This window comes from Atractosteus spatula, chromosome 10 (genome assembly GCF_055471065.1).
Source record: "Atractosteus spatula isolate fAtrSpa1 chromosome 10, fAtrSpa1.hap1, whole genome shotgun sequence".
Classification (NCBI taxonomy): domain Eukaryota; kingdom Metazoa; phylum Chordata; class Actinopteri; order Semionotiformes; family Lepisosteidae; genus Atractosteus; species Atractosteus spatula.
Window position 1 is genome coordinate 30024511 of NC_142715.1, and position 26205 is coordinate 30050715.

Here is a 26205-nt window from a genome sequence, read left to right on the forward strand (position 1 = left end):
GTGTGTGTGTGTCCTGTGATGGACTGGTGTCCTGTCCAGGGTGTGTGAGTGTGTGTCCTGTGACAGACTAGTGTCCTGCCTTGCACCTGCTGCATGCTGGGATAGACTCCAGCCCTCCTGCAGCCCCTGTACTGGGAAAACCAGTCAGAAAACAGACGGCGCAAAATCCAAATCGAGCCCCTGGGTGCTCTGAGACATTTCTTCAAGCTCCTCTGAGGGGCTGGAGATCCCCACCATCGCTAGGGAGTATCTGCAAACCACAGGCCGTGTCACCGACCTGGACAGGCCCTCCCGCCCGTGAAGAAAGACTTCCACATTCGATGGGGTACGGCAAGCAGTTCCCCCTTTTATTATGACACCCATTACAGCAACAGTATAAACTTAAACCTGGAAAAAAACAGACTCTATAAATATACTATGAAGTATAACTTCAGGGCCTGGGGCGGTCCTGCATTCAGAAGCACCTGTTCTTCTCTTCCTTAAAATCCCCCCTCAACTTCAGGTGTTTCCCTTCTGACAGACGAGTGACGTTATCCAGCCCCAGAATGGAAGGTCAAGCACAGCAGGACCAAGACTGGCGAGCCAACCAGCTCGGACCGGATCGAGCTCGTCGCCAAACCTGTGTGCCGATCTGTCCCATCGCACGCCTGGGGCCCCCTGGCAACATCGTGAAACGAGGCGAGGATCTCCCGAGCGCCCACCTGCAACACTCCCGACTCTCCCCGCCGCGAATCCGGATCGTTTAGCTAGGTCTAGTTGTCCTGCACTTTGGCCAGGTTTTTTGTTGAGCGTCGAGAAGCGGATGAGCTGGACCTCGCCCGCGAATCCGGATCGTTTAGCTGGGTCTAGTTGTCCCGCACTTCGGCCAGGTTTTTCTTGACCGTCGAGAAGCGGATGAGTTTGACCTCGCCCACTCGCTTCTTGTTGTCGTCCCACATGTACTCGGGGGAGAGCAGCCTGCTGGGCTTGTGGTGGATCAGGTACTTGTTCAGGTGGCTCTCCTCCTGCCAGGCCGCCTCGATGTCGTGCCGCTTGTCGGCCTCCAGGTTCTCCTCGCAGGCGCGGACCAGCCCGTACACGCTCTCCACCAGCCCCCCGAACACGGCCGCCTGGTAGTAGAAGTCGCCCTGGCCGCGGGGGACGTAGGCGGTGGAGGCCTCCCAGCGCTCGTAGGGGAACTGGTCGCGGTTTACGTAGTAGAACCAGGAGTGCAGAGCCGCCACCAGCCCGCCCAGCACCTCCGCGCCCACGCGGTTCTGGAAGTGCATGTCCACGTCCAGGCAGAACAGGTACCGGGCCTCCTGGCGGATCCGCTCCTCGATGGTCTTCCGGATGATCTCCATCCTCCTCAGGGAGATCTCCTGCCAGCGGCTGAACTTGGGCACCTGGATGGCGGTGAGATGTCTCCCGGGCGCCAGGTCCACCTGTGGCACCTCGCCCGGCTGGTCGGTGAAGACGTAGTAGTGCACCCTGAACCCCACCAGGAAGTGCTTCTCCGCCGACTCCAGGAAGCCCCTCAGGAAACAGATATACCTGGGAAAGAGCAGAACGAGAGAGCTTGGGAACGGTGCTGTCGAACCAGGGGCATTCAGCAGTTCGGTCATATTCTAACATAGGCGAAACAAAGTCAACTTTGGCTTGGAGTCGCACCGGCAGAGGAAATGACCTCATTGGTTACAGATTGACTTTGCTGCATGAGCCCCAAAAAGGTCCCCCGAAACACCAACTCAGATTGGTTGAGGGTCAACACCGCACCAGTTGGACACCAGCCAGTGGGGGATTGGGGAGCAAAAGGGAGGAGGAGTGGGACCCAGGCACAGCAAGAGCTGTGATCGTGGAGGACGGTGCCCAGTACAGACGGACACCGTGTGATCGTATCCGAGAGGCCTGGGAAGTGGGACCCAGGGACAGCGAGGGCTGTGAGTGGCTAAACAGATGAGTGAATATACAGGGACATACTGTGGCATTAAGGCACCTGGCAGAGGAAATGACCACACTGGTTGCAGACCCGCATTGCCACAAGCGCCCCCAAACACAGCCCTAAAACACCAGTCAAGCAGCTGAGAGAAAGCCTGATGCCTGAGAGCTTTTGCTTGTTCCCGTTTGGGTGACAGGAAAAAAAAAACAGGCTTACTTGCCGACGGCGAACACCGTGGTCGCTACGGTGATGTTCAGGGGTTTGTAGATGCCGTCGAGGATCGAGGGGTCAAAGGTCCCTTCCCAGACGATGGGCGCCAACCAGGGGGTGACGGTCAGCACGTCTCTCCTCCTGGGATAGGAGAGAGGCAGTCACAGGTCTGGACCGAGCAGCGCGTTGCTGCACGATTTCACATCCCAGAGGCTGTTTCCTCTGGCAATCTAGGTGATTCTCCCAAGCTTTGAAGAGCGAAAGAGAGATCATGCGGGAAATAAGGAGTTTTCAGTTCGGAACAAAGAGGCATCATATAGAGAGAGAGAGAGAGAGATTGAGAGAGAGAGAGAGAGAGAGAGAACTGATCACACAGAGTTCTCTATTCTCTCCACTGAGAGAGGTAACGCCGAATTTCCAGCATCAGACTGGGATTTGGTTTGAAGGCCACTCTGGAATCCGAAGACTGTCAAAGAGACCTTAGGGGAGACACAGAGACAGGGAGAGAAGCTGGGGTCTGTGAAAAAGATAAATTCCAAAAGCAAGAAATTGTACAGGGCTAATAAAGTGATATTATCAGATTTATTCCACTGAGTCTCACGTTCTCAGTATCCAGTAGCTGGTACAATTCTCTCCCATTGGTTACTAACTCACTTCCTGAATCACCCTATTATGTCACTTCCTGAATGACCCTGGTACCCATCTCAAGAACTGGATCAATTCCTTCACAATACAACAGGGAGGTCAATGTCTCTGGTCTCCCAGAACGTGATCTTATCCGGAAGGAAGTCTAGGAGCAGCGTGGGTCTGGATACTCACGGAGGGTCCAATACTTTCGTCTGTTTGTTAACGAACCTGGAAAAGGAAGACAGCCGTTTCAGTCTCAGAATTAAAGCGCTGCTTGGCGCCCACTCATTCATTAATGAACAGGCAGATTTCTTGGACTGTTCGCCTGGGCAGACAGCAGATCCCACTCTCTGCTCGTCTTCATCACCCTCAGCCGCACGCTGCCCTGATCTGCCTTCAACACTGATCTCTGCAGGTTTTTTTCGGTCGTTACTTAAAAACTGCCTGGAAGCCAGCACAGGGATGCCAGGACTGGGGTTATCATTGAAGTCGACCTCAGAGCTGATTGAGAGACTTGGTTTGTGTTGGAAAAATATTTCCAGAAAGAGGTCAGGACACATTATTATGGGTTTTTCTTGGGGGTACAGATGATGTTGGACTTTAACCTTAAGGGTGTTGCATAACCAGAAAAGAGCACAGCCAGGGTTTCTCAGAAGACAAACCGAAATACTCACCCCTCCGGACCGACATTGATCCCTTGAGTCCTCTTCCACTCTTTCCTGTTAAAAGTCAGAATGCTGGGCGTTAGTGCAAGAGACATGAACTTGGGTCACATTCGTTCAGGTCAGGAGTCAGGGGTCGGGGGTCAAATCCCATTCTTCTAGTCACCACAGTGTCTCCGATCGTCCCCACCAGAATTGCTCTCAGAAACGGTTTTAACTGTGAGGAGACGGACAGAAATGTTGCCGGCACACAGCGGAATGAATCTCTCTGTGCGCTGTACGCAGAGAGTGGGGGGAGATGGGAACAGGTCTGTACTTCACCAGCACCAGGGGTAGCAGGATCTCTTAGTTTAGAAATAGGCACTCGTGCACTTGACCTTACAGGGCAACATGCGAACTCCCCCCGCGATATTTCACTCGGAAAACGATGCGTTTTCCACGATCCAAGTATTTCCAGCTCAGGTCTACATGTCGTACTTCCAGCAGAGCAGCCTCAGGCCCCAAACTTCACCAGCTTCACCAATATTGACCACCCTGCTGCACTCCAGTGTGTACACAGAGAGGGGTGGGAGAGGGGATCAAGCTGCCCAGCCCTGTTTTTGAAGCTGATACCTTGGCTTTTCTCCAGACACAGCTGGATGAGCTCCTCCAGTCAGGACAGGAGGCTCTACTGTATACAGAGGGGGGCAGGAGGGTAGAACAAGCCGATACCCTGGCTTCTCTCCAGACACAGCTGGATGAGCTCCTCCAGTCAGGACAGGAGGCTCTACTGTACACAGAGAGGGGTTGGAGGGGGGAACAAGCTGCCAAAGTGGGTGGGGATGCAAGAATTCTAGTCCTTGGTAAGTTAATTGGCCTCGTTAATCGCTCATCTGCTCTTTCCTGCTCTGGAGAAGCTGGGGGTGGGAAGAGAAGGGGACAGGGCCATCAGGGACAAGCACAGTCTCACTGCTGTCAGCTCCAGTTCTGGCTCCAGCTCGGCCCGTACTGCCTACCTGTTCAACGCATGGGGGGTGACAGCCTGGAACAGCCACAGGGCCCTGCGGAGACAGAAAACGACATTTCTGTGGCCAAGCAGGAAAAACAGGAAGCGTGTTGCATGGGGAGGGAGAAGGGGGTGGGACCGGGTATCCCAGCGTCCCCTGTTCTGTAGTTCTCAACTGAACTTCCTCGTTCGCCCTCATCAGGAGGGACCTGAGCCTCCTCTCACACAGCCTTTGTAGAAGGGACCGGATTCATTCCTTGGATGCAGAAGTGCCGGAACGGACCCAGGGATATCTCCACAGACTGGGGAGTGACTGATCCGAGGCTGGGCGGCCACGTGACCGGTTCTGAGCGGGGGACCGCTTCAGGACGGCGGTCCTTGTCGGGGGAGTCTGCACGGTTCCCATACCGGGCGCCGTGGGCCCGTGGGTGAGCTGTGATCCGGGGGACCTCACCAACACAGCAGCATCAGCGCGGCGCTGGAACCACACTCACCCGAGCGACAGCGCAATTCCGGCCAGGAAGTACGGGAGGAATCTGCACGTCCCCATGCTGTCTGCACAAGGAAGAGGAGAAACAACATCGGGGAGGAGAACATTAGTGTCCAGTTATTCTGAGGGGTTATTCTGAGGTGGCCTGGCTGTACACAGAGAGGGGTGGGAGGGGGGAACAAGCCGATACCCTGGCTTCTCTCCAGACACAGCTGGGTGAGCTCCTCCAGTCAGGACAGGGGGCTCTACTGTACACAGAGAGGGTTGGGAGGGTGGAACAAGCCGATACCCTGGCTTCTCTCCAGACACAGCTGGGTGAGCTCCTCCAGTCAGGACAGGGGGCTCTACTGTACACAGAGAGGGGCGGGAGGGGGGAACAAGCCGATACCCTGGCTTCTCTCCAGACACAGCTGGGTGAGCTCCTCCAGTCAGGACAGGAGGCTCTACTGTACACAGAGAGGGGCGGGAGGGGGGAACAATTCGATACCCTGGCTTCTCTCCAGACACAGCTGGGTGAGCTCCTCCAGTCAGGACAGGAGGCTCTACTGTACACAGAGAGGGGCGGGAGGGGGGAACAAGCCGATACCCTGGCTTCTCTCCAGACACAGCTGGGTGAGCTCCTCCAGTCAGGACAGGAGGCTCTACTGTACACAGAGAGGGGTGGGAGGGGGGAACAAGCCGATACCCTGGCTTCTCTCCAGACACAGCTGGGTGAGCTCCTCCAGTCAGGACAGGAGGCTCTACTGTACACAGAGAGGGGCGGGAGGGGGGAACAAGCCGATACCCTGGCTTCTCTCCAGACACAGCTGGGTGAGCTCCTCCAGTCAGGACAGGAGGCTCTACTGTACACAGAGAGGGGCGGGAGGGGGGAACAAGCCGATACCCTGGCTTCTCTCCAGACACAGCTGGGTGAGCTCCTCCAGTCAGGACAGGAGGCTCTACTGTACACAGAGAGGGGCGGGAGGGGGGAACAAGCCGAGACCCTGGCTTCTCTCCAGACACAGCTGGGTGAGCTCCTCCAGTCAGGACAGGAGGCTCTACTGTACACAGAGAGGGGTCTCCCGCCAGCTCGGGACGAGCCCGGCCCCACCCACCACCTGCCGCTCGCCTGCGGGCAGAGGCGCCCCCGCCCTGCTCTCTGCTCGCTGCTTGTTCTAGATGTTTCGGGCGAGCCCCTCCCTGCCCAGGAATCTCAAAACACACCTGCTCCCCCCCCCGCCCCCTCAGTGCCTCCCGCCGAGAGACAACTCCCGACACAACAACACGTCCGGCCGGCGACGCGCGCCGCGTCACGCAGAGACCCCACGGGATATCCCCGAGCCAAGCGCGTCGATATCAAGGCGGTAGAGAAATATCACACACGAACCTGTTACACGTCAGCCCCGTTTCTCAACACCCACAGCGATCCTGCGGGTAATCGATTCTGCCATTATGAGTAGCAGCGGTGGTGTCAGTAATAGTATCGATGATAAAAATTTAAAGGTTTAATACACGCGGAAAGGAAACGGCGCACGACGTTTCGGCCGCGGACTGTGTGTGTGAGTGTGAGAGAGAGAGTCACCTTCCCTAAATTCAGAAATCGAGTCCCAGAATTCCCACACCTGCCAGAATCCCAGCGGGTCCCGATCCTACTGGGAGAGGGAGGAGGGAACTCAGCTGAACTGGCGGCCCAGTCTGTGATCTTCTGTCCCAGCCTGAGTAACAGTGAGCCTCTCTCAATAATAATAATACAGTGTGTGATCTCCTGTCCCAGCCTGAGGAACAGACAGTGAGCCTGTCTCTCAATAATAATAATACAGTGTGTGATCTCCTGTCCCAGCCTGAGGAACAGACAGTGAGCCCGTCTCTCAATAATAATAATACAGTGTGTGATCTCCTGTCCCAGCCTGAGGAACAGACAGTGAGCCCGTCTCTCAATAATAATAATACAGTGTGTGATCTCATGTCCCAGCCTGAGGAACAGCGAGCCTGTCTCCCAGTAATGTTCAATATCTTTACAGTCTATGTAAATATTTTACGATATGTCTTTGTTGTAAATGTCTGTCCCCATCGCCCACGCTAATAAAGCCTCTTGAATTTGCATTGAACTGATTAGCGAGACCCAGCAGCTGAGAACAACTTCGCCGTCAGAACGAACAGTCGCCATCAGGATCAGGAATGAAGTCGTCCTGAATCCGGCTCGTCGACAGCCGAAGCGCAGGCAAACGCAGCGCCCTTTCCTGACGTTCGAGGACGAGAATGAGCATCATAATCATCATCATCATCCTCATAATAGTAATATTAAAAACCATTACAGCCGGACAGCACAGCCACACCCAGAGCTTAAACCCGCATCGAACCCTTAACCTCGGCGTGTCGTCCTGAACTCGGCCACCCCGGGCAGCCTCATTCAGGACTGAATTTGCTCGGTGTCTGGGCCGCTCTTCGTTGCTGGCCGCTAGTTTTGGTGGTTTTGTGTCTTAATTTCGGTCGGTGTCGCTTATATATAAAAAGACACACACACACACACACACACACACACACGCACGCACGCACGCACGCACGCACGCACACACACACACACGCCGCGCTGAGCTCGCCCGACACGCAGCGCGTCCCTCACCTGTCTCCAAGGGGCCCTCCCGGCCGCGGCAATGTCGCCGAGATGCCCCGCAGACGTGAGAACCGCGGAGGAGGGCTCCTGGACAGGACAGACCGGCCGGGGGCCTTTGAGTATCGCCCGCTGGAGTCGAAACCGAGGGCGACCGCCGAGGTCGGGAGAGGAAACCCTCTGCGGACGGAGACACACGCCCAGAGCGGAGCCCCTCCTCCCCATCGCCGGGCAGGTGAGTGAGACTGGTTCCTCCTGTCAGACGATATTCAAATACCCCCGGCCGGTCTGTCCTGTCCTGTCCTGTCCTGTCCTGTCCTGTCTGGCGACTTCGGCGCGGCGTGTGTCGGTGTGTGTGTGTGCGTGTTTTTTACGCATCTTTTTTATATAAGGCGACACCGACCTAAATTAAGACACAAAACCACCAAAACTGGAAGCCATCAGCCAGGAGCGGCCCATCACCGAGCCCCCGAATGCGTAGTGAACCAAACTGACCAAACTGGTTCGAATTTCCTCTGTCGATGTGCGTGCGTCGGTCGGGGGGACATTTCTCTTCCACATCTGGAAAAAAGATTTCTGACACATTCCCAATAAGCGAGTGCCCCACGACGAACCTGTCTGTGGAGAGCTGGGGAACGTGACCTCTTCACTAGGACGCCCAGACAGTGAGGCACAGCCAGGATCCTATCATCGGCTTCATCCAGAGGGCTGGGCGGCTCGTTCCTCACCCCCACCACCCTCTGTGTACAGTAGAGCCTCCTGTCCTGACTGGAGGAGCTCACCCAGCTGTGTCTGGAGAGAAGCCAGGGTATCGGCTTGTTCCCCTCTCCCACCCCTCTCTGTGTACAGAAGAGCCTCCTGTCCTGACTGGAGGAGCTCACCCAGGTGTGTCTGGAGAGAAGCCAGGGTATTGGCTTGTTCCCCCCTCCCACCCCTCTCTGTGTACAGCCAGGCCACCTCAGAATAACCCCAGCAATCCCAGTCCCACCTACAGCCTGTGTCTCAGCTGCCACCAGCAGCGCCCTGTGCCGTGACATCATCAGTGGCCCGGTTTCCGTGGCGCCCGCCCATTATGACGTCAGTGCTCCGACGTCGCCCCCTGGCCCCCTCCCTCGCCAGATTGCTCCTGGACGCTAATGTTCTCCTCCCCGATGTTGTTTCTCCTCTTCCTTGTGCAGACAGCATGGGGACGTGCAGATTCCTCCCGTACTTCCTGGCCGGAATTGCGCTGTCGCTCGGGTGAGTGTGGTTCCAGTGCCGCGCTGACACTGCTGTGTTGGTGAGGTCCCCTGGATCACAGCTCACCCACGGGCCCACGGCGCCCGGTATGGGAACCATGCAGACTCCCCCGACAAGGACCGCCGTCATGAAGCGGTCCCCCGCTCAGAACCGGTCACGTGGCCGCCCAGCCTCGGATCAGTCACACCCCAGTCCGTGGAGATATCCCTGGGTCCGTTCCGGCACTTCTGCATCCAAGGAATGAATCCGGTCCCTTCTTCAAAGGCTGTGTGAGAGGAGGCTCAGGTCCCTCCTGATGAGGGCAAACCAAGAAGTTCAGTGGAGAACTACAGAACAGGGGACGCTGGGATACCCGGTCCCGCCCCCTTCTCCCTCCCCACGCAACACACTTCCTGTTTTTCCTGCTCGGCCACAGAAATGTCGTTCTCTGTCTCCGCAGGGCCCTGTGGCTGTACCAGGCTGTCACCCCCCATGCGTTGAACAGGTAGGTAGTACGGGCCAAGCCGGAGCCAGAATCGGCGCCACAGGTGGGCCCAGCTCCTGGAGCTGACGGCAGTGAGACTGTGCTTGTCCCTGATGGCCCTGTCCCCTTCTCTTCCCATCCCCAGCTTCTCCAGAGCAGGAAAGAGCAGATGAGCGATTAACGAGGCCAATTAACTTACCAAGGACTAGAATTCTTGCATCCCCACCCACTTTGGCAGCTTGTTCCCCCCTCCAACCCCTCTCTGTGTACAGTAGAGCCTCCTGTCCTGACTGGAGGAGCTCACCCAGCTGTGTCTGGAGAGAAGCCAGGGTATCAGCTTCAAAAACAGGGCTGGGCAGCTTGTTCCCCTCTCCCACCCCTCTCTGTGTACACACTGGAGTGCGGCAGGGTGGTCAATATTGGTGAAGCTGGTGAAATTTGGGGCCTGAGCCTGCTCTGCTGGAAGTAGGACATGTAGACCTGAGCTCGAAATACTTGGATCGTGGAAAATGCATCGTTTTCTGAGCGAAATATCGCTCCCAAGAGATCCTGCTACCCCTGGTGCTGGTGAAGGGGCGGAGAGCCACGTCTCATCATCCCGAAACAGGTTTTTCAGTCAGTACAGACTTGTTCCCATCTCCCCCCACTCTCTGCGTACAGCACACAGAGCGATTCATTCCGCTGTGTGCCGGCAACGTTTCTGTCCGTCTCCTCACAGTTAAAACCGTTTCTGAGAGCAATTCTGGTGGGGACGATCGGAGACACTGTGGTGACTAGAAGAATGGGATTTGACCACCGACCCCTGACCCCTGACCTGAACGAATGTGACCCAAGTTCATGTCTCTTGCACTAACGCCCAGCATTCTGACTTTTAACGGGAAAGAGTGGAAGAGGACTCAAGGGATCAATGTCGGTCCGGAGGGGTGAGTATTTCGGTTTGTCTTCTGAGAAACCCTGGCTGTGCTCTTTTCTGGTTATGCGACACCCTTAAGATTAAAGTCCAACATCATCTGTAAACCCAAAAAAATAATAATAATAATGTGTCCTAACCTCTCTTTGGAAATATTTTTCCAACGCAAACCAAGTCTCTCAATCACTTCTGAGGTCGACTTCAAGGATAACCCCAGTCCTGGCTTCCCTGTGCTGGCTTCCAGGCAGTTTTTAAGTAAGGACCAAAGAAAACCTGGAGAGATCAGTGTTGAAGGCAGATCAGGGCAGCGTGCGGCTGAGGGCGATGAAGACGAGCAGAGACTGGGATCTGCTGTCTGCCCAGACGAACAGTCCAAGAAATCTGCCTGTTCATTAATGAATGAGTGGGCGCCAAGCAGCGCTTTAATTCTGAGACGTCTGTCTTCCTTTTCCAGGTTCGTTAACAAACAGACGAAAATACTGGACCCTCCGTGAGTATCCAGACCCACGCTGCTCCTAGACTTCCTTCCGGATAAGATCACGTTCTGGGAGCCCAGTGACACTGACCTCCCTGTTGTATTGTTTAGGAATTGATCCAGTTCTTGAGATGGGTACTGGGGTGATTCAGGAAGTGACATAATAAGTTGTGTTGTTTCAGGAAGTGACATAATACTCAACCAATCTGAGTTGGTGTTTCAGGGGACCTTTTTGGGGCGCTTGCAGCAAAGTCAATCTGCAACCAGTGCGGTCATGTTAGAATATAACCGAACTGCTGAATGCCCCTGGTTCGACAGCACCGTTCCCAAGCTCTCTCGTTCTGCTCTTTCCCAGGTATACCCGTTTCCTGAGGAGCTTCCTGGAGTCGGTGGAGAAGCACTACCTGGTGGGGTTCCGGGTGCTCTACTACGTCTTAACCGACCAGCCGGGCGAGGTGCCGTAGGTGGACCTGGCACCCGGGAGACGTCTCACCGCCATCCAGGTGCCCAAGTTCGGCCGCTGGCAGGAGATCTCCCCCGAGTACATGTGGGACGACAACAAGAAGCGAGCGGGCGAGGTCAAGCTCATCCGCTTCTGGACGGTCAACAAAAACCTGGCTGAAGTGCGGGACAACTAGACCCAGCTAAACAATCCGGATTTGCCGGCGAGGTCCAGCTCATCCGCTTCTCGACGCTCAACAAAAAACCTGGCCAAAGTGCGGGACAACTAGACCTAGCTAAACGATCCGGATTCGCCTGATGCGGGCCCCCTCGAACCCCTTTAAATGTGGCGGGGAGAGTCGGGAGTGTTGCAGGTGGGCGCTCGGGAGATCCTCGCCTCGTTTCACGATGTTGCCAGGGGGCCCCAGGCGTGCGATGGGACAGATCGGCACACAGGTTTGGCGACGAGCTCGATCCGGTCCGAGCTGGTTGGCTCGCCAGTCTTGGTCCTGCTGTGCTTGACCTTCCATTCTGGGGCTGGATAACGTCACTCGTCTGTCAGAAGGGAAACACCTGAAGTTGAGGGGGGATTTTAAGGAAGAGAAGAACAGGTGCTTCTGAATGCAGGACCGCCCCAGGCCCTGAAGTTATACTTCATAGTATATTTATAGAGTCTGTTTTTTTCCAGGTTTATACTGTTGCTGTAATGGGTGTCATAATAAAAGGGGGAACTGCTTGCCGTACCCCATCGAATGTGGAAGTCTTTCTTCACGGGCGGGAGGGCCTGTCCAGGTCGATGACACGGCCTGTGGTTTGCTGATACTCCCCAGCGATGCTGGGGATCCCCAGCCCCTCAGAGGAGCTTGAAGAAATGTCTCAGAGCACCCAGGGGCTCGACTTTTGCGCCATCTGTTTTCTGACTGGTTTTCCCAGTACAGGGGCTGCAGGAGGGCTGGAGTCTATCCCAGCATGCAGCAGATGCAAGGCAGGGTACACCTTGGGCAGGACACCAGTCTGTCACAGGACACACACAGACACTCACACACCCTGGACAGGACACCAGTCCATCACAGGACACACACACACACACACACACACACACACACCCACCCTGGACAGGACACCAGTCCATCACAGGACACACACACACACTCACACACCCTGGACAGGACACCAGTCCGTCACAGGACACACACACACACTCACACACCCTGGACAGGACACCAGTCCATCACAGGACACATACAGACACACACCCTGGACAGGACACCAGTCCATCACAGGACACACACACACACACACACACACACTCACACACCCTGGACAGGACACCAGTCCATCACAGGACACACACTCACACACCCTGGACAGGACACCAGTCCATCACAGGACACACACACACACACACACTCACACACCCTGGACAAGACACCAGTCTGTCACAGGACACCAGTCCATCACAGGACACACACACACACACACACACTCACACACCCTGGACAGGACAGCAGTCCATCACAGGACACACACAGACACACACACCCTGGACAAGACACCAGTCCGTCACAGGACACACACACACACACTCACACACCCTGGACAGGACACCAGTCCATCACAGGACACACACACACACACACACACACACACACACACACACACACACACACGGTGATATGGCTGCTGGCGCTGTAAAGGTGCCGCTGATAGCAATACGCACATGGCTACCATGAAGCAGGACAAACTCCCCAGTTTCCCAGTTTCCCCTGACAGCAGCTACAAGCTCCCCACAGCTCTCCTGGAGGTGTGCGCCTGGTGTTGCCCTGGGGTTATTCACCATGGCGTTAGAGTCCCTGTAACGCCCAATTACAGTCAAAAGTATGTTGTTGTTTTTTTTACTTTTTACTGTAACAACACAAACGCACAGACAAGACAAAAGACAGAACGTCGCCGGGGAAACGTACTGTCAACCAAAAATACACGTTTGGGTGGAGGGAGATAACACAATTAAAAGGTTAAACAAGCTAAATGAAGAAAAGCTCCGCTCAGCCTTCGTGTACGTGTAAATACGCCTATTTTAGACTGTTCAAACACGGGTCTCTTGCCAAAACCCCGTTCACTTTATATACAAATATGTGATGACGTGCGAGCATGAGGACACGAGGTATTTTCAGCTGGTTTCCCATGGGGGGGGGTTCAAATTCAGCCGAACCCCCTTGCAGTTTGGTACCGACAGATAGTGGCCGGGTGCGGCACCTCGGGTCGTTTCACGAAGCTATCGCAACAGGGCTAAAGACAAGAAGGCAAATCGCCTGAAAAGCTATGGAGCGCAAGTACAAGACATGAATAACCGGCCGAGCTCAGCTGCTCGCTGAAAGCTCGTTTCGTTATTGGACGATTCGTGGGCGCTACGGCGTGTAATGCGATTCAATTCACTTCGATTGATTCACATCGGCGTGATATTCACTTCGATTGATTTGGATATAGCGCCTATCCGTGTGAGCGCCGCGGTCACCCAAGGGGACACCCAAGGGGACACCCGCTAACGCCCTCAAACAGGCGCAGAAAGCGATTGAATTGCCTCATTTTTAAATGTCAACGTGTTTCGACATTCAGGTCGTGAGGTTTGGGGTGGAGGCTGGGGGGGGGGAGGGGAGCGCCAGAGTCACGGGAGACGTCTCTCGGCCCGGCGAGACCGGTATGACGAGAAAAGCGAGGCGCAGCTCGACGGGTGGGCGACACCCACAGCCCTGAGCAGCACTTCGTCAGCCGAGGCCCCGACAAAACGCCGCCATCACTGTCTGCTGCTCCTCGGCAGCGCAGGAGGCCGGGTCGGCCGCTGACCCCGGGTCACCCGGCAACGCGGGTCGTCGCCCCGGCGACCGGGTGGTCGCCCCGGGCAACAGGTCTAACCCCTGTGTGTTTCTTGTCGGGCTGAAAGGGTGCATCATTATTATAGATATATATTATCTGTATATGATGTATATTGTATATTTGCATATTATTTGTGAGGTGGAGGTGTGTGAAGTCGCTCTGGACAGACCGGCAGAGTTGTGTTTGCAGGCTTGAAGGATTTTGAGATGTTATCGTGCCGTTCAATAGACAATTCAGAAAAAAAGAGCATTTATTTACAGTCAGTTTATTAGTCTTTCTGGGTGAATTTCCCCTCCATCAATCCGAAGGGTCTAATAGTCCTCCCCCTTTCAGTACTTTCGAGGCGGAGCGGAAACGCTCTTTAGATTCTATTTAAACAAACTGGAGAAATACTAAAGCCAGGAAAACATGATCTGTGTAAAAAAATACAGTTTGAGCACATAATTTACTTCCTGAGCTCTGCCGGTGAGATGTGTTTTTTTCCTCTTGTACCCGGTTTTGTTCCTCTGGTTGTAGCTGTATTTGTAGATTCTTTATACGTCTCATAAAAAAAAATTAAGACAAAAGATCACAACTGAAAGAAAGTAAATACATGAAAAAGGTATAAGCCCTGCCGGCGAGGGGTGTTAATTATAGTAATTTGAGCGTCGCCATGGGCAGCGACGGGTCGGGTTACACGCCGAGAAAGAGCCTCCAGCCCAGGATGATAAAATCAGTAAACATTGTTCCCCTCTCCCTCTGTACTATATCAAGACGTGGGGTCGCTTTATAACCTGTCAGAAAACAGCCGTGTGGTGCTGCAGCTAAGCCCCACGCCTCTGAAGAAACCTATAACGTGAACCTCACCCCGCTGCCACATCAAAATGAGCGCAGCGGGTCATCGGGACACGGCACCGGGAGAAATGCTGCCCACGCAGGGCTGAGAGGGTCTATCTTCTGTCACGTTGTGAATGCTGGTGTTGCAAAACCAAATTTAACACAACCTAGCATCTTGACATAATCCTCAACTCGATAATCTTAACACCCCAGCATACAAATTAACGCAGCAGCTAAAAACACGACCCGACACACAATTCTTAACGCAGTACTCCACCGTGACCGCTGGGTGTCGCTCTGCACATATACTGTAGCTCTCGCATATCCCAGTCATAAGATAAAATAAGATGAGGGTTGCACTTGAAGTTTCCTTACATTTCAAGTAGATTACGAGTGGGAAGATGGAATAAACTCCCGAGAAGCTGCCTGAGGAACAGACAGTGAGCCTGTCTCTCAATAATAATAATAATAATAATAATAATACAGTGTGTGTGATCTCCTGTCCCAGCCTGAGGAACAGACAGTGAGCCTGTCTCTCAATGATAATAATACAGTGTGTGATCTCCTGTCCCAGCCTGAGGAACAGTGAGCCTGTCTCTCAATAATAATAATACAGCGTGTGATCCTCTGTCCCAGCCTGAGGAACAGACAGTGAGCCTGTCTCTCAATAATAATAATCCAGTGTGTGATTTCCTGTCCCAGCCTGAGGAACAGACAGTGAGCCTGTCTCTCAATGATAATAATACAGTGTGTGATCTCCTGTCCCAGCCTGAGGAACAGTGAGCCTGTCTCTCAATAATAATAATACAGTGTGTGATCTCCTGTCCCAGCCTGAGGAACAGACAGTAAGCCTGTCTCTCAATAATAATAATACAGTGTGTGATCTCCTGTCCCAGCCTGAGGAACAGACAGTGAGTCTGTCTCTCAATAATAATAATACAGTGTGTGATCACCTGTCCCAACCTGAGGAACAGACAGTGAGCCTGTCTCTCAATAATAATAATACAGTGGAACAAGTAATAGGTTTATTCCATGCTGAAAAAAAAGAAGAAAGAGAACACAACGTTTCGGCCGTGGAGCCTTCTTCAGGTGTGAGAGAGACAGGGCAGTAGGCAAAGGTAAAGTAGCGGGAGAACAAAGGCTGGGAGGGAGGAGGAGTGAGAGGCGGGAGTAGGGGACAGAAAGAGAGGCCAATCAAGAGGTGTGAAATGAAACTTCCAATGAATGGAGAAAATTTAAAAGAACAGTAGTCTGTCGTTAAGAGAAGGGAGAATGTGTGATCCTAGCTGCAGAATAATTTTGGTTTCGGTGGTCTTTCTGATGTACGAGTTTGGAAAACCGTCTTTGAGAACACAGACGGAGAGATTAGAGTGGTCGTGGCCGTCAGAGGTGAGATGAGAAACAATGGGCTTGGAGAGATCTTTAATCTTCACAGCCCTGACGTGTTCTCTGAAGCGGTCTCCGAGTCTCCTTCCTGTTTCTCCAATGTAGATGGCTGGGCATTTACTGCAAGAGATACAGTAAATAAGGTTGCTGGAGGTACAAGATGCTGTCTGGGTGATCCTGAATTGTCCTGAGGGGCCTTGAATGAGTGTGTTGTTGGATGTGTACTTGCAGGTGATACAGCGAGCTCTGTTGCAAGGGAAAGTGCCTGGTGTGTATGGTTGTTGAGGGCGGTCAAGGGAGCTGTGAACAAGGAGGTCACGCAGATTAGGTGATCGGCGATATGAGATGATAGGGCGATCAGAAAAGATGTCCCCCATCACTATACTGGGGCATCAGGACCCACACAGACCGCAGGGTGAGAGCGCCCCCTGCTGGCCCCACTCACACCTCTCCCAGCAGCAGCCTCAGTGTTTTCCCAGGAGTCTCCCCTCCAGGTACTGGCCAGGCTCACACCTGCTGGGCTCCAGCGGGCTGTCAGCTGGGAGTTGAGGGCGATATGGCTGCTATCCCACGTTCCTCTCCTGCGTGACGAAGGTGGTGCGCTTTTAAGCTCTCCGCCCGCCAGAAACTCCTCCCGCACTCCCTGCAGCTGAAGCTGGTGGGTTTTTCAACTGCCTTCCTGACTGAAGCTCTTCCCACATTGCTCGCAGCTGAAAAGTCTCGCTCCCGTGTGCGTCAGCTGGTGTTTTCGTAAGCTAGCGGCCCAGCTGAAACTCCTCGCGCACTGACTGCAGCTGAAAGGCTTCTCTCCTGTGTGAACGGACTGGTGGGTTTTTAGACTGTCCGAGCGACTGAAACTCTTCCCACACTGACTGCAGCTGAATACTCTCTCGCCCCTTGTGACTTAATTTCCCTGACCTCTGAAAACACTGCTGCTGTCTGTGCTGTGCCGACACTTCCTCCGTTTTATCTGAACAAGGCGTTGAAGGCTTCCTGATCCTCTGGCCCACGACGATGTGTCAAACCACCTCGGCGCTGACAGTCTCTGAATTTGCACAGAACAAGGTCTTGGTACTATCGAGCCCTGTAGGTGCTGCTCTTGCTCCTCCCTGTCCTGACTCTCCTCTGGGTGCTGTGACTCAGCACTGATCTCTTCACCAGGTACAGCAGTCTGCTGCTCTGCAGGGTCCATCAGCTGGATCACCACGTACTGCTCTGTAAGAGGAAACTCACCCAGTTCTTCATTGTGCTCTTGTACAGAGACAGAGTCCTGCTCCTTACAACTTTCACTAATATTCTTAATGTCCAGATCATTAATCTCGTTTGAGGGCTTTACTAAGAGGCTCTCAGGCTCGGTCTTCATCATGGGCACAGAGTCCAGATCCTCCACACTCTCTCTGCTCTCTGTGTGCTGCTCCCTGAGTCTCTCTTTCCCTTGTGCGGCGGTGAGCTCTGTCTCCTGCCTCAGACTGGAGCCCCACTCCTCCTCCTCACTGTGCTGCTGTTCAAGAGGAGCCCTGTCCCCAGCGTCAGGGAGGGCACTGACCTCTGACCCTGAAAAACACAGGACAAGAGGACAGGGCCTTTAACACGGGCTGAGGGTAGAGGCCAAAACCTTCTCAGAAAACAAAATGTAAAGTAGCAATAACTGAATAATCCTCAACAATGAAGATCAAAGAAGAATTGTGACAGAGATGAATAAAACATCTACCAAATTGCAAGACCGTACATGCGCCGCACACAAACGCAGAAAGCTCAAGTCTTTCAGTTAACGTACGACTCCAGCTGATGTATGTGTGGATTATTGTATCTGCAGGGTCAGTCCACTGGGGCTCCTATGTCCTGCTCTGCAAGATGAAACTCACCCAGTTCTGCTCTGAGCTCTGGTGCATAGAGACGCTGTCCAGTTCAATACAATGTTCTGCGATATGCATGGTGTGCGGATGATTGATCTTCTCTGTAAATATTAAGAGCCCAGGTGTCTCACTCTCAGGCTAGGTCTTCATCGTGGGCACAGAGTCCAGATCCTGTCTCTGTCTGCTCTCTGTGTGCTGCTCACTGAGTGTCTCTTTCCCTTGTGCGGCGGTGAGCTCTGTCTCCTGCCTCAGACTGGAGCCCCACTCCTCCTTCTCACTGTGCTGCTGGTCAAGAGGAGCCCTGTCCCCAGAATCAAGGAGAGCACTGACCTCTGACCCTGAAAAACACAGGACAAGAGGACCAAACCTTTAACCAGGCTTAGAGTACTGCTCAAAAGAAGTGATACCCATGCAAAGAGCAGCTTCAAATTTCAATTTGAAATTGCAGAGACATTCTTCAGAAGGCTGGCTCTGTGTTGGGGATGAGACTCGACCCCCTGGAGGTGGTGGCTGAGAGGAGAATGCTGACCAAGCTCACAGCCATCATGACCAACGCCTCTCATCTGCTTCTGCACATGTTTTATTGTTTCTACAGGGACTATGGGCATCACATTTTGCACACACCTATGTATTTATTTTATATTTATTTTGTTGTCTTTTGTTTTTATAACTATTCTGATGTCTGTTTTTGCTTGTCTTGGGCTGGACTGCTATAGTTCCCTACGGGATCAATAAAGTCTTATCTACAGTGGTGTGAAAACGTTTTTGCCCCCTTCCTGATTTCTTGTTTTTTTGCATGTTTGTCACACTGAAATGTTTCAGATCATCAAACAAATTGAAATATTAGACAAAGATAACACAAGGAAACACAAAATGCAGTTTTTAAATGAAGGTTTTTATTATTAAGGGAAAAAAAATCCAAACCTACATGGCCCTGTGTGAAAACGTGATTGCCCCCTAAACCTAATAACTTTTTCACACCACTGTATAATGTAGGATGTCGGAGTTGATATGTTAGCAGTCAAGAAGAACCTGTTGTGGTAATAGCTCTGTACAGCCTGGTAATTGGCTGCCAGACCTGGGACATGATAATATTGTAACGCAACGGGGGCTCAGGCGGGCGCCCTTGCCGCATCAGGTCGGCCCCACACCGTCCGGGGCTCGAACCCGGGACTTCCGCGTCTCTCTGCAGCGACCTAGCCCCATGAGCTAAAGAGAGATCTCTCTACAGCCCAGTAGCTGTAGTCCTGCTATCACAGGGAAGGGCGGTGACGTCACCTGCTCTGGTACGCCGGCTCTTACACAGTACCTGTCGGCCGTAAGCGTTACAATATACAGGAATTCAGGCAGAGAGTCTTTGTCTATTTTAACAGAGCAGTGGTTTGCTATTGTGAAGACTGAGTCTGTCCAGAGACTTTTATATCCATTGACACAGTAAAGCTCTGCGGTATCAGATGAATGTTCGACTAACAACGCTATAAAAACAATGCAGTGTCGACCATGAAAATGTCTGAACAGCCGAAATGTTGTTTCTCTTTCTCTCCCGTTCCTTTGCGGGATCAACATGCTGTAAACGAGTCTCATGTTCGCGGTGCTCCGGGATTTCTGTACGTCAGCTTGTTCATTTGATAAAGTTATTTTAGACACGTCCCACCCTTTTCTGAATACAAATACGCAAAACAAATACACAATTAAAATTAGGAAAAGCCACTGACTGGACAAACCGTGATAAGTAAAACATGCTAAAACCGACGCGAGACTCGGGTAAATTAGATTTACTCACTAAAACACAGTGAGTTCGGGGTTCCCAGTCCTGGTCCCTGGGTCACCTGGCTCTGTCCCATACTGATGGTTCAAGCTGTCTGTTTCACAGGCGACAGGTGCGTCTGTGTGAACCTGCGCCCAGGTGTGTCGCCTGCTGTCACTCAGAGCTGTCTGTCCCGCGCGCACAGGTCTGAAATAACCCTGCCAAGGAGTATCAGTGCTTTATCAACAAACTGTAATAACTTTTATTTTATACAGTATCTTTCCTGGGGCCTCTCATGGCATCAGTTTGTATAGAATTTCCCTATGTCGGATTTTTTACCAGTAAAAACAGTATCTGCGACACACACAAGCAAATACACAGGCTTTCTGAGCACCGCCCGCGTGTAAAACGAGCCTGACAGGTTACCGAAACCGAAAGTACTTGAGTGTTACGAAACACTGGCGTCCTCACCTGCACAATCACCTTCGCTTTGGTGTTTTAAGGGCTCTTTTTCTTTTTCTTTTTTAAGAGCTCGAATCAAACAGAGCAGGGGCATGATGATGCTGTTCGCGGTTCTGGTGGGTTTGGGTCTTCCAGGCTGGGTCGCTGGAGATGAGTCCTGCTGGTGCTTTTCCAGACGCACGAGTAGTAAACTCGGGAAAAGGGCTCGCTGCTTTTTTATGTTTATGTACGGCTAAAGCTATACTTTAATCAATATTTTATTGTCGTCACTTTGTTTGCATCTGTCCATTTCGTTTACAGCCTTGGGGGTCATTAATTATGATAATTATGATACGCTTTCCGTGAAGCACAACAAAAACATAATTTCCTCTTCACGTCTCAATTCCATAGATTTAACGTACAAACAGGCCTGTTGTCATGACTGAGTGATTTCTAGCAATTGGTGTCTTGCCAGACTCACCTAGCTGGGTAATTTCATAAACGTCCAAGGAAAGTGTGCTCATATTTGGAGCAAAAGTGTCTACAGCGCTGAAAATTGACGGACCTGAAAAGCTGGGAGAGGCAGTGACAAAAAGGCTGTATTTATACACATGAACTGATTTATGTTAAATCAGCTGATTTGGAATGAAAAAAAAAATGCAAACAAACCATCTCTCCAGGACCGCTGTTAATATAATATAATGTTGAGTGTGTCTGTATTAAACTCTCTTAATGCAGTGTAATGTCCAGTCAGTGTGTCTGTATTAACCCCTCTCTCTCGGTGCAGTGTTAATGTACTGGAGTGTCCAGTCAGTGTGTGTGTATTAACCCCTCTCTCTCTCAGTGCAGTGTTAATGTATTGGAGTGTCCAGTCAGTGTGTCTGTATGAACCCCTCTCTCTCTCAGTGCAGTGTTAATGTACTGGAGTGTCCAGTCAGTGTGTCTGTATGAACCCCCCTCTCTCTCTCAGTGCAGTGTTAATGTACTGGAGTGTCCAGTCAGTGTGTCTGTATGAACCCCTCTCTCTCAGTGCAGTGTTAATGTACTGGAGTGTCCAGTCAGTGTGTCTGTATGAACCCCTCTCTCTCTCAGTGCAGTGTTAATGTACTGGAGTGTCCAGTCAGTGTGTCTGTATGAACCCCTCTCTCTCTCAGTGCAGTGTTAATGTACTGGAGTGTCCAGTCAGTGTGTCTGTATGAACCCCTCTCTCTCTCAGTGCAGTGTTAATGTACTGGAGTGTCCAGTCAGTGTGTCTGTATGAACCCCTCTCTCTCTCAGTGCAGTGTTAATGTACTGGAGTGTCCAGTCAGTGTGTCTGTATGAACCCCCCTCTCTCTCTCAGTGCAGTGTTAATGTACTGGAGTGTCCAGTCAGTGTGTCTGTATGAACCCCTCTCTCTCAGTGCAGTTTTAATGTATTGGAGTGTACATACTGTGCAGTAAGTATTAACATACAATTTCTTTTTTTTCCAGAGAGACTGAAATTGGTTCGGTGCAATGGGAAATTCCATGGCTTAGTCTCTTTGGATGGGGAGCCCTTGATGGAGTACAGCAGTGGCATGAAGTGTGTCGTGTTCACGCAGGACTGGCTGAAGCAGGTCGCAGTAGATTCTGCAAACCAATGCATTCTGGAGGAGCTTTTCTTCTATGAAATGATGAAAGAGCTAAAAAACCTAACTGGTGGTGAGAGGAAAGACCTAATATTTTGTCACAAATATGTGATATTTTGTCCTCACATGTATAGAACTCTTTATTGACACATAATGTTGATTGCCTGTGAATTGTGTATGTTATTTCTCTGGTGGTCTCTCAGATGTTGAAGAGAGGTAACAGTGAAGCTCATTCTTGTCCGTCTCTCAGGGGTTCATGTCCTGCAGAGGTTTGTGGGCTGCTCAAAGGATGAGAAAGGGAGGGTGGAATCATTCGACTGGATCGGGTACAATGGTCAAGTTCGACAGCTTCAACACCCAGTGGGAGGGTCTCTCTCCCATCCACCAGTCTCTCAAGATGCACATGGACCGCAACACAGACTACAACAGAGAGAACAGAGATGATCTGAAATACATCTGTCCCGAGCTCATGGACAGCTACCTGAAGGTCAGGGGACATCACTCAGGTGAGTGTGTGAAAGGAATATGTGAAAAAATATGGGCCAGGACTTAGGTGTGCATAAATGTGCCAGCAGCCATATCACCCTGCAACTCACAACTAACAACCCACTGAAGCTCAGCAGGCATGTGTAGCGGCAAGGCTTATTAAAATACAGGAATTAAGTGTTGCTGTGCTTTCCCAAATGAGGCCCCATCTCTCTCTTCATCTCTGTGGTGCAGCCACAGAGAAGCTATTCATGCAGGCTGATTTAAAGATGTTTTCTTTTGATAAGGGACAGCTCCCAAAGGGGATGCACTTAGCTAAGCCTGGCTATCATGATCAATGGTCATTCATTGGCGCCTATCTGTCTAGGGAGTGCCAGATGGACATCTGGACTGCATTCCTAGGTGTCAGGAGTAAGTGACTCATATCTCACCTTGATCAACCAATCAGGGACTGGTAGGGCTGAGTAACCCATGTAGGACTCTGATGCCCATGAAACTTTCAGCCAATTAACGAGCTGAAGTTCCTCCAGGTAAAAACAGGCAAGAAGGAGAAATTCTAAGGAGAATCTCTAAGGAGAATTCCAGGGGTACGAGACAATTCCAGGGCAGGACAGCCCAGGAGCAGAAAGGCTCCCAAGGGCAGGACATTCTCGCAGCGCGCCTCCTGACCATCCTGAGACTCAGCCCGGACCACCATGGAACGGCCAGTGTGTCCGAGTGCCAGATCTTTCCTTTGTTCTAAGAGTCGAGAGCGGAGGTTGCCACGAGTAACCAGAGGATCCACCCGAGGTTAGCACCAGCAGCAAGCCTCGTGAACAGGTCGGAACTGTGGACAGCTGAATCACTATTCAGAACTAGCGCTTCATCAGGAATGAACCAGTCCACTTCCTGACCTGCTGGGACCCACAGTTTACTTTTCTCCTGTGCACAAACTTCGCTAGTTAAAGCCAACACTAACTAGCCAGTCTTCAGAGAGCAGTGCAGAGCATCAGCAGCGCACCATTGCAAGCCGCACAGCACAGCCTGGCACGGAGCCAGAGAGCGCGGATTGGACAGCAACAAGCCTGCAGCTGTTTCTTTGCGCCCACAGGAGATCTGAATCCCCAGAGATTGGATAAGTATTCAACTTCACTGCATTACAGCTCGAGAATTCAATTGTTATCCCAACCAGTTGATATCAATTTAATTCCTAAGAGTTATGTACTTGTTTTGAGTATCTAGTGTAGAAGTTGTGACCAAGTTCATTTACGAAATGGTCTAAATGAATGATATACCGAACGTATGTCCTCTTGATATGTGTAACTCTTCGTGATTGAATGAATATATATCTTTTGTATTCTGATAACCCTCACGATAAGAGCTGTTAGGTTTACATGCATATTGTATGTATTAATAAATGTATTCTTGTGTATTAGTACCTGTGTGTGTGCGTTGTTTGAGTTATACCGCATGGTTGGATTCTAAAGCCATTAAGAGAATAATTTTGTGATTTACTGCTACAATTAATAATTGTCCTAGTAAATGCCCAAACCCCTACAGAACTGGTGCCTTGTGAGAGCACACTACACATGAGACTGGCCAGTACCTGGATAGGAGACCTCCTGGGAAAGTTAAGGTTGCTGCTGGAAGAGGTGTTAGGGGGGACAGTAGGAGACGCTAACCCGATGGTCATTGTGGGCCCTAATGCCCCAATATAGTGATGGTTGTGAAAAGGCGCCGTCCTTCAGATGAGATTTAAAACCAAGGTCCTGACACTCTTTTGTCATACAAAATCCCAGGGCATCTCTTGAAAAGAGTAGGGGTGTTACCCTGGTTTCCTGGCCAAAAAAATGTCCCATTGACCTTTATCAATCATGGCCTCCTAAAAATCCCCATCTATGAACTGGCTTCATCACTCTGCTCTCCTCCCCACTGACAGCTGGTGTGAGGGGAGTGTACTGGCGCACTATGGCTGCCTTTGCATTGTCCAGGTGAGGGCTACACTTTGGTGGTGTGGAGGGGAGTCCCCATTACTTGTAAAGTGCTGTGAGTGAAGTGTCCAGAAAAGTGCGACGTAAGCGTAATTATAGAGGGAGTGTGCTTTGGGTCTAGAGTTTTGAGGAGCCTCTACCCTCTTGACCCTGTCTGTTTAAAAAATTGTAGTTTCCTCTGTGCAGGAAGAGAACTTCCAAGTCCCAAGATACCTTGGGGGGGAAACAGCCTGCTCATTTTTTTCTGAGCTGTGAGGAATTACCCGCCTTCTCTCTGGCTCCGAAGATGTTCAGTGTGTGTCTGTTGTTGTTGGTCAGTACTCAGTGTCTGTGGGAGTGGTGATGGTCAGTGTGTCTGTTGTTGTTGGTCAGTAGTCGTGGCTGTGGGAGCAGTGATGGTCAGTGTGTCTGTTGTTGTTGGTCAGTAGTCAGTGGCTGTGGGAGCGGTGATGGTCAGTGTGTCTGTTGTTGTTGGTCAGTAGTCGTGGCTGTGGGATCGGTGATGGCCATTGTGTCTGTTGTTGTTGGTCAGTAGTCAGTGTGTGTGGGATCGGTGATGGCCAGTGTGTCTCTTCTTGTTGTTGGTCAGTAGTCAGTGTCTGTGGGAGCAGTGATGGTCATTGTTTCTGTTGTTGTTGGTCAGTAGTCAATGGCTGTGGGAGCAGTGATGGTCATTGTGTCTGTTGTTGTTGGTCAGTAGTCAATGGCTGTGGGAGCAGTGATGGTCATTGTGTCTGTTGTTGTTGGTCAGTAGTCAATGGCTGTGGGAGCAGTGATGGTCTGTGTGTCTGTTGTTGTTGGTCAGTAGTCAATGGCTGTGGGAGCAGTGATGGTCTGTGTGTCTGTTGTTGTTGTTGTTTGTCAGTAGTCAGTGTCTGTGGGAGCGGTGATGGTCAGTGTGTCTGTTCTTGTTGTTGGTCAGTAGTCAGTGGCTGTGGGAGCAGTGATGGTCATTGTGTCTGTTGTTGTTGTTGGTCAGTAGTCAATGGCTGTGGGAGCAGTGATGGTCAGTGTATCTGTTGTTGGTGGTCAGTAGTCGATGGCTGTGGGAGCAGTGATGGTCATTGTGTCTGTTGTTGTTGTTGGTCAGTAGTCAATGGCTGTGGGAGCAGTGATGGTCTGTGTGTCTGTTGTTGTTGGTCAGTAGTCGATGGCTGTGGGAGCAGTGATGGTCAGTGTGTCTGTTGTTGTTGTTGTTGGTCAGTAGTCAGTGGCTGTGGGAGCAGTGATGGCCAGTGTGTCTGTTGTTGTTGGTCAGTAGTCAGTGGCTGTGGGAGCAGTGATGGCCAGTGTGTCTATTGTTGTTGTTGTTGGTCAGTAGTCAGTGGCTGTGGGAGCAGTGATGGCCAGTGTGTCTGTTGTTGTTGGTCAGTAGTCAGTGGCTGTGGGAGCAGTGATGGCCAGTGTGTCTATTGTTGTTGTTGTTGGTCAGTAGTCAGTCGCTGTGGGAGCAGTGATGGCCAGTGTGTCTATTGTTGTTGTTGTTGGTCAGTAGTCAGTGGCTGTGGGAGCAGTGATGGCCAGTGTGTCTGTTGTTGTTGTTGGTCAGTAGTCAGTGCCTGTGGGAGCAGTGATGGTCAGTGTGTCTGTTGTTGTTGGTCAGTAGTCAGTGCCTGTGGGAGCAGTGATGGCCAGTGTGTCTATTGTTGTTGGTCAGTAGTCAGTGGCTGTGGGAGCAGTGATGGCCAGTGTGTCTATTGTTGCTGGTCAGTAGTCAGTGGCTGTGGGAGCGGTGATGGTCAGTGTGTCTGTTGTTGTTGGTCAGTAGTCAGTGGCTGTGGGAGCAGTGATGGCCAGTGTGTCTGTTGTTGTTGGTCAGTAGTCAGTGGCTGTGGGAGCAGTGATGGCCAGTGTGTCTATTGTTGCTGGTCAGTAGTCAGTGGCTGTGGGAGCGGTGATGGTCAGTGTGTCTGTTGTTGTTGGTCAGTAGTCAGTGGCTGTGGGAGCAGTGATGGCCAGTGTGTCTGTTGTTGTTGTTGGTCAGTAGTCAGTGCCTGTGGGAGCAGTGAT

General features: G+C 51.7%; 1 protein-coding gene across 1 annotated transcript; it reads right to left on the bottom strand.

Moving 5' to 3' along the window:
- Positions 1-329: 329 nt before the first annotated feature.
- On the bottom strand, positions 330-8850 carry LOC148827858 (globoside alpha-1,3-N-acetylgalactosaminyltransferase 1-like). The gene is made up of 9 exons (XM_088926388.1): positions 8496-8850; positions 7978-8043; positions 7495-7737; positions 4897-4957; positions 4413-4457; positions 3430-3474; positions 2948-2983; positions 2135-2269; positions 330-1533 (listed from the first exon to the last, which is right to left on the bottom strand). Exons 1-9 carry the CDS (start codon positions 8848-8850, stop codon positions 846-848), a joined length of 1674 nt encoding a protein of 557 aa, XP_088782514.1. The 3' UTR covers positions 330-845.
- Positions 8851-26205: the final 17355 nt, after the last annotated feature.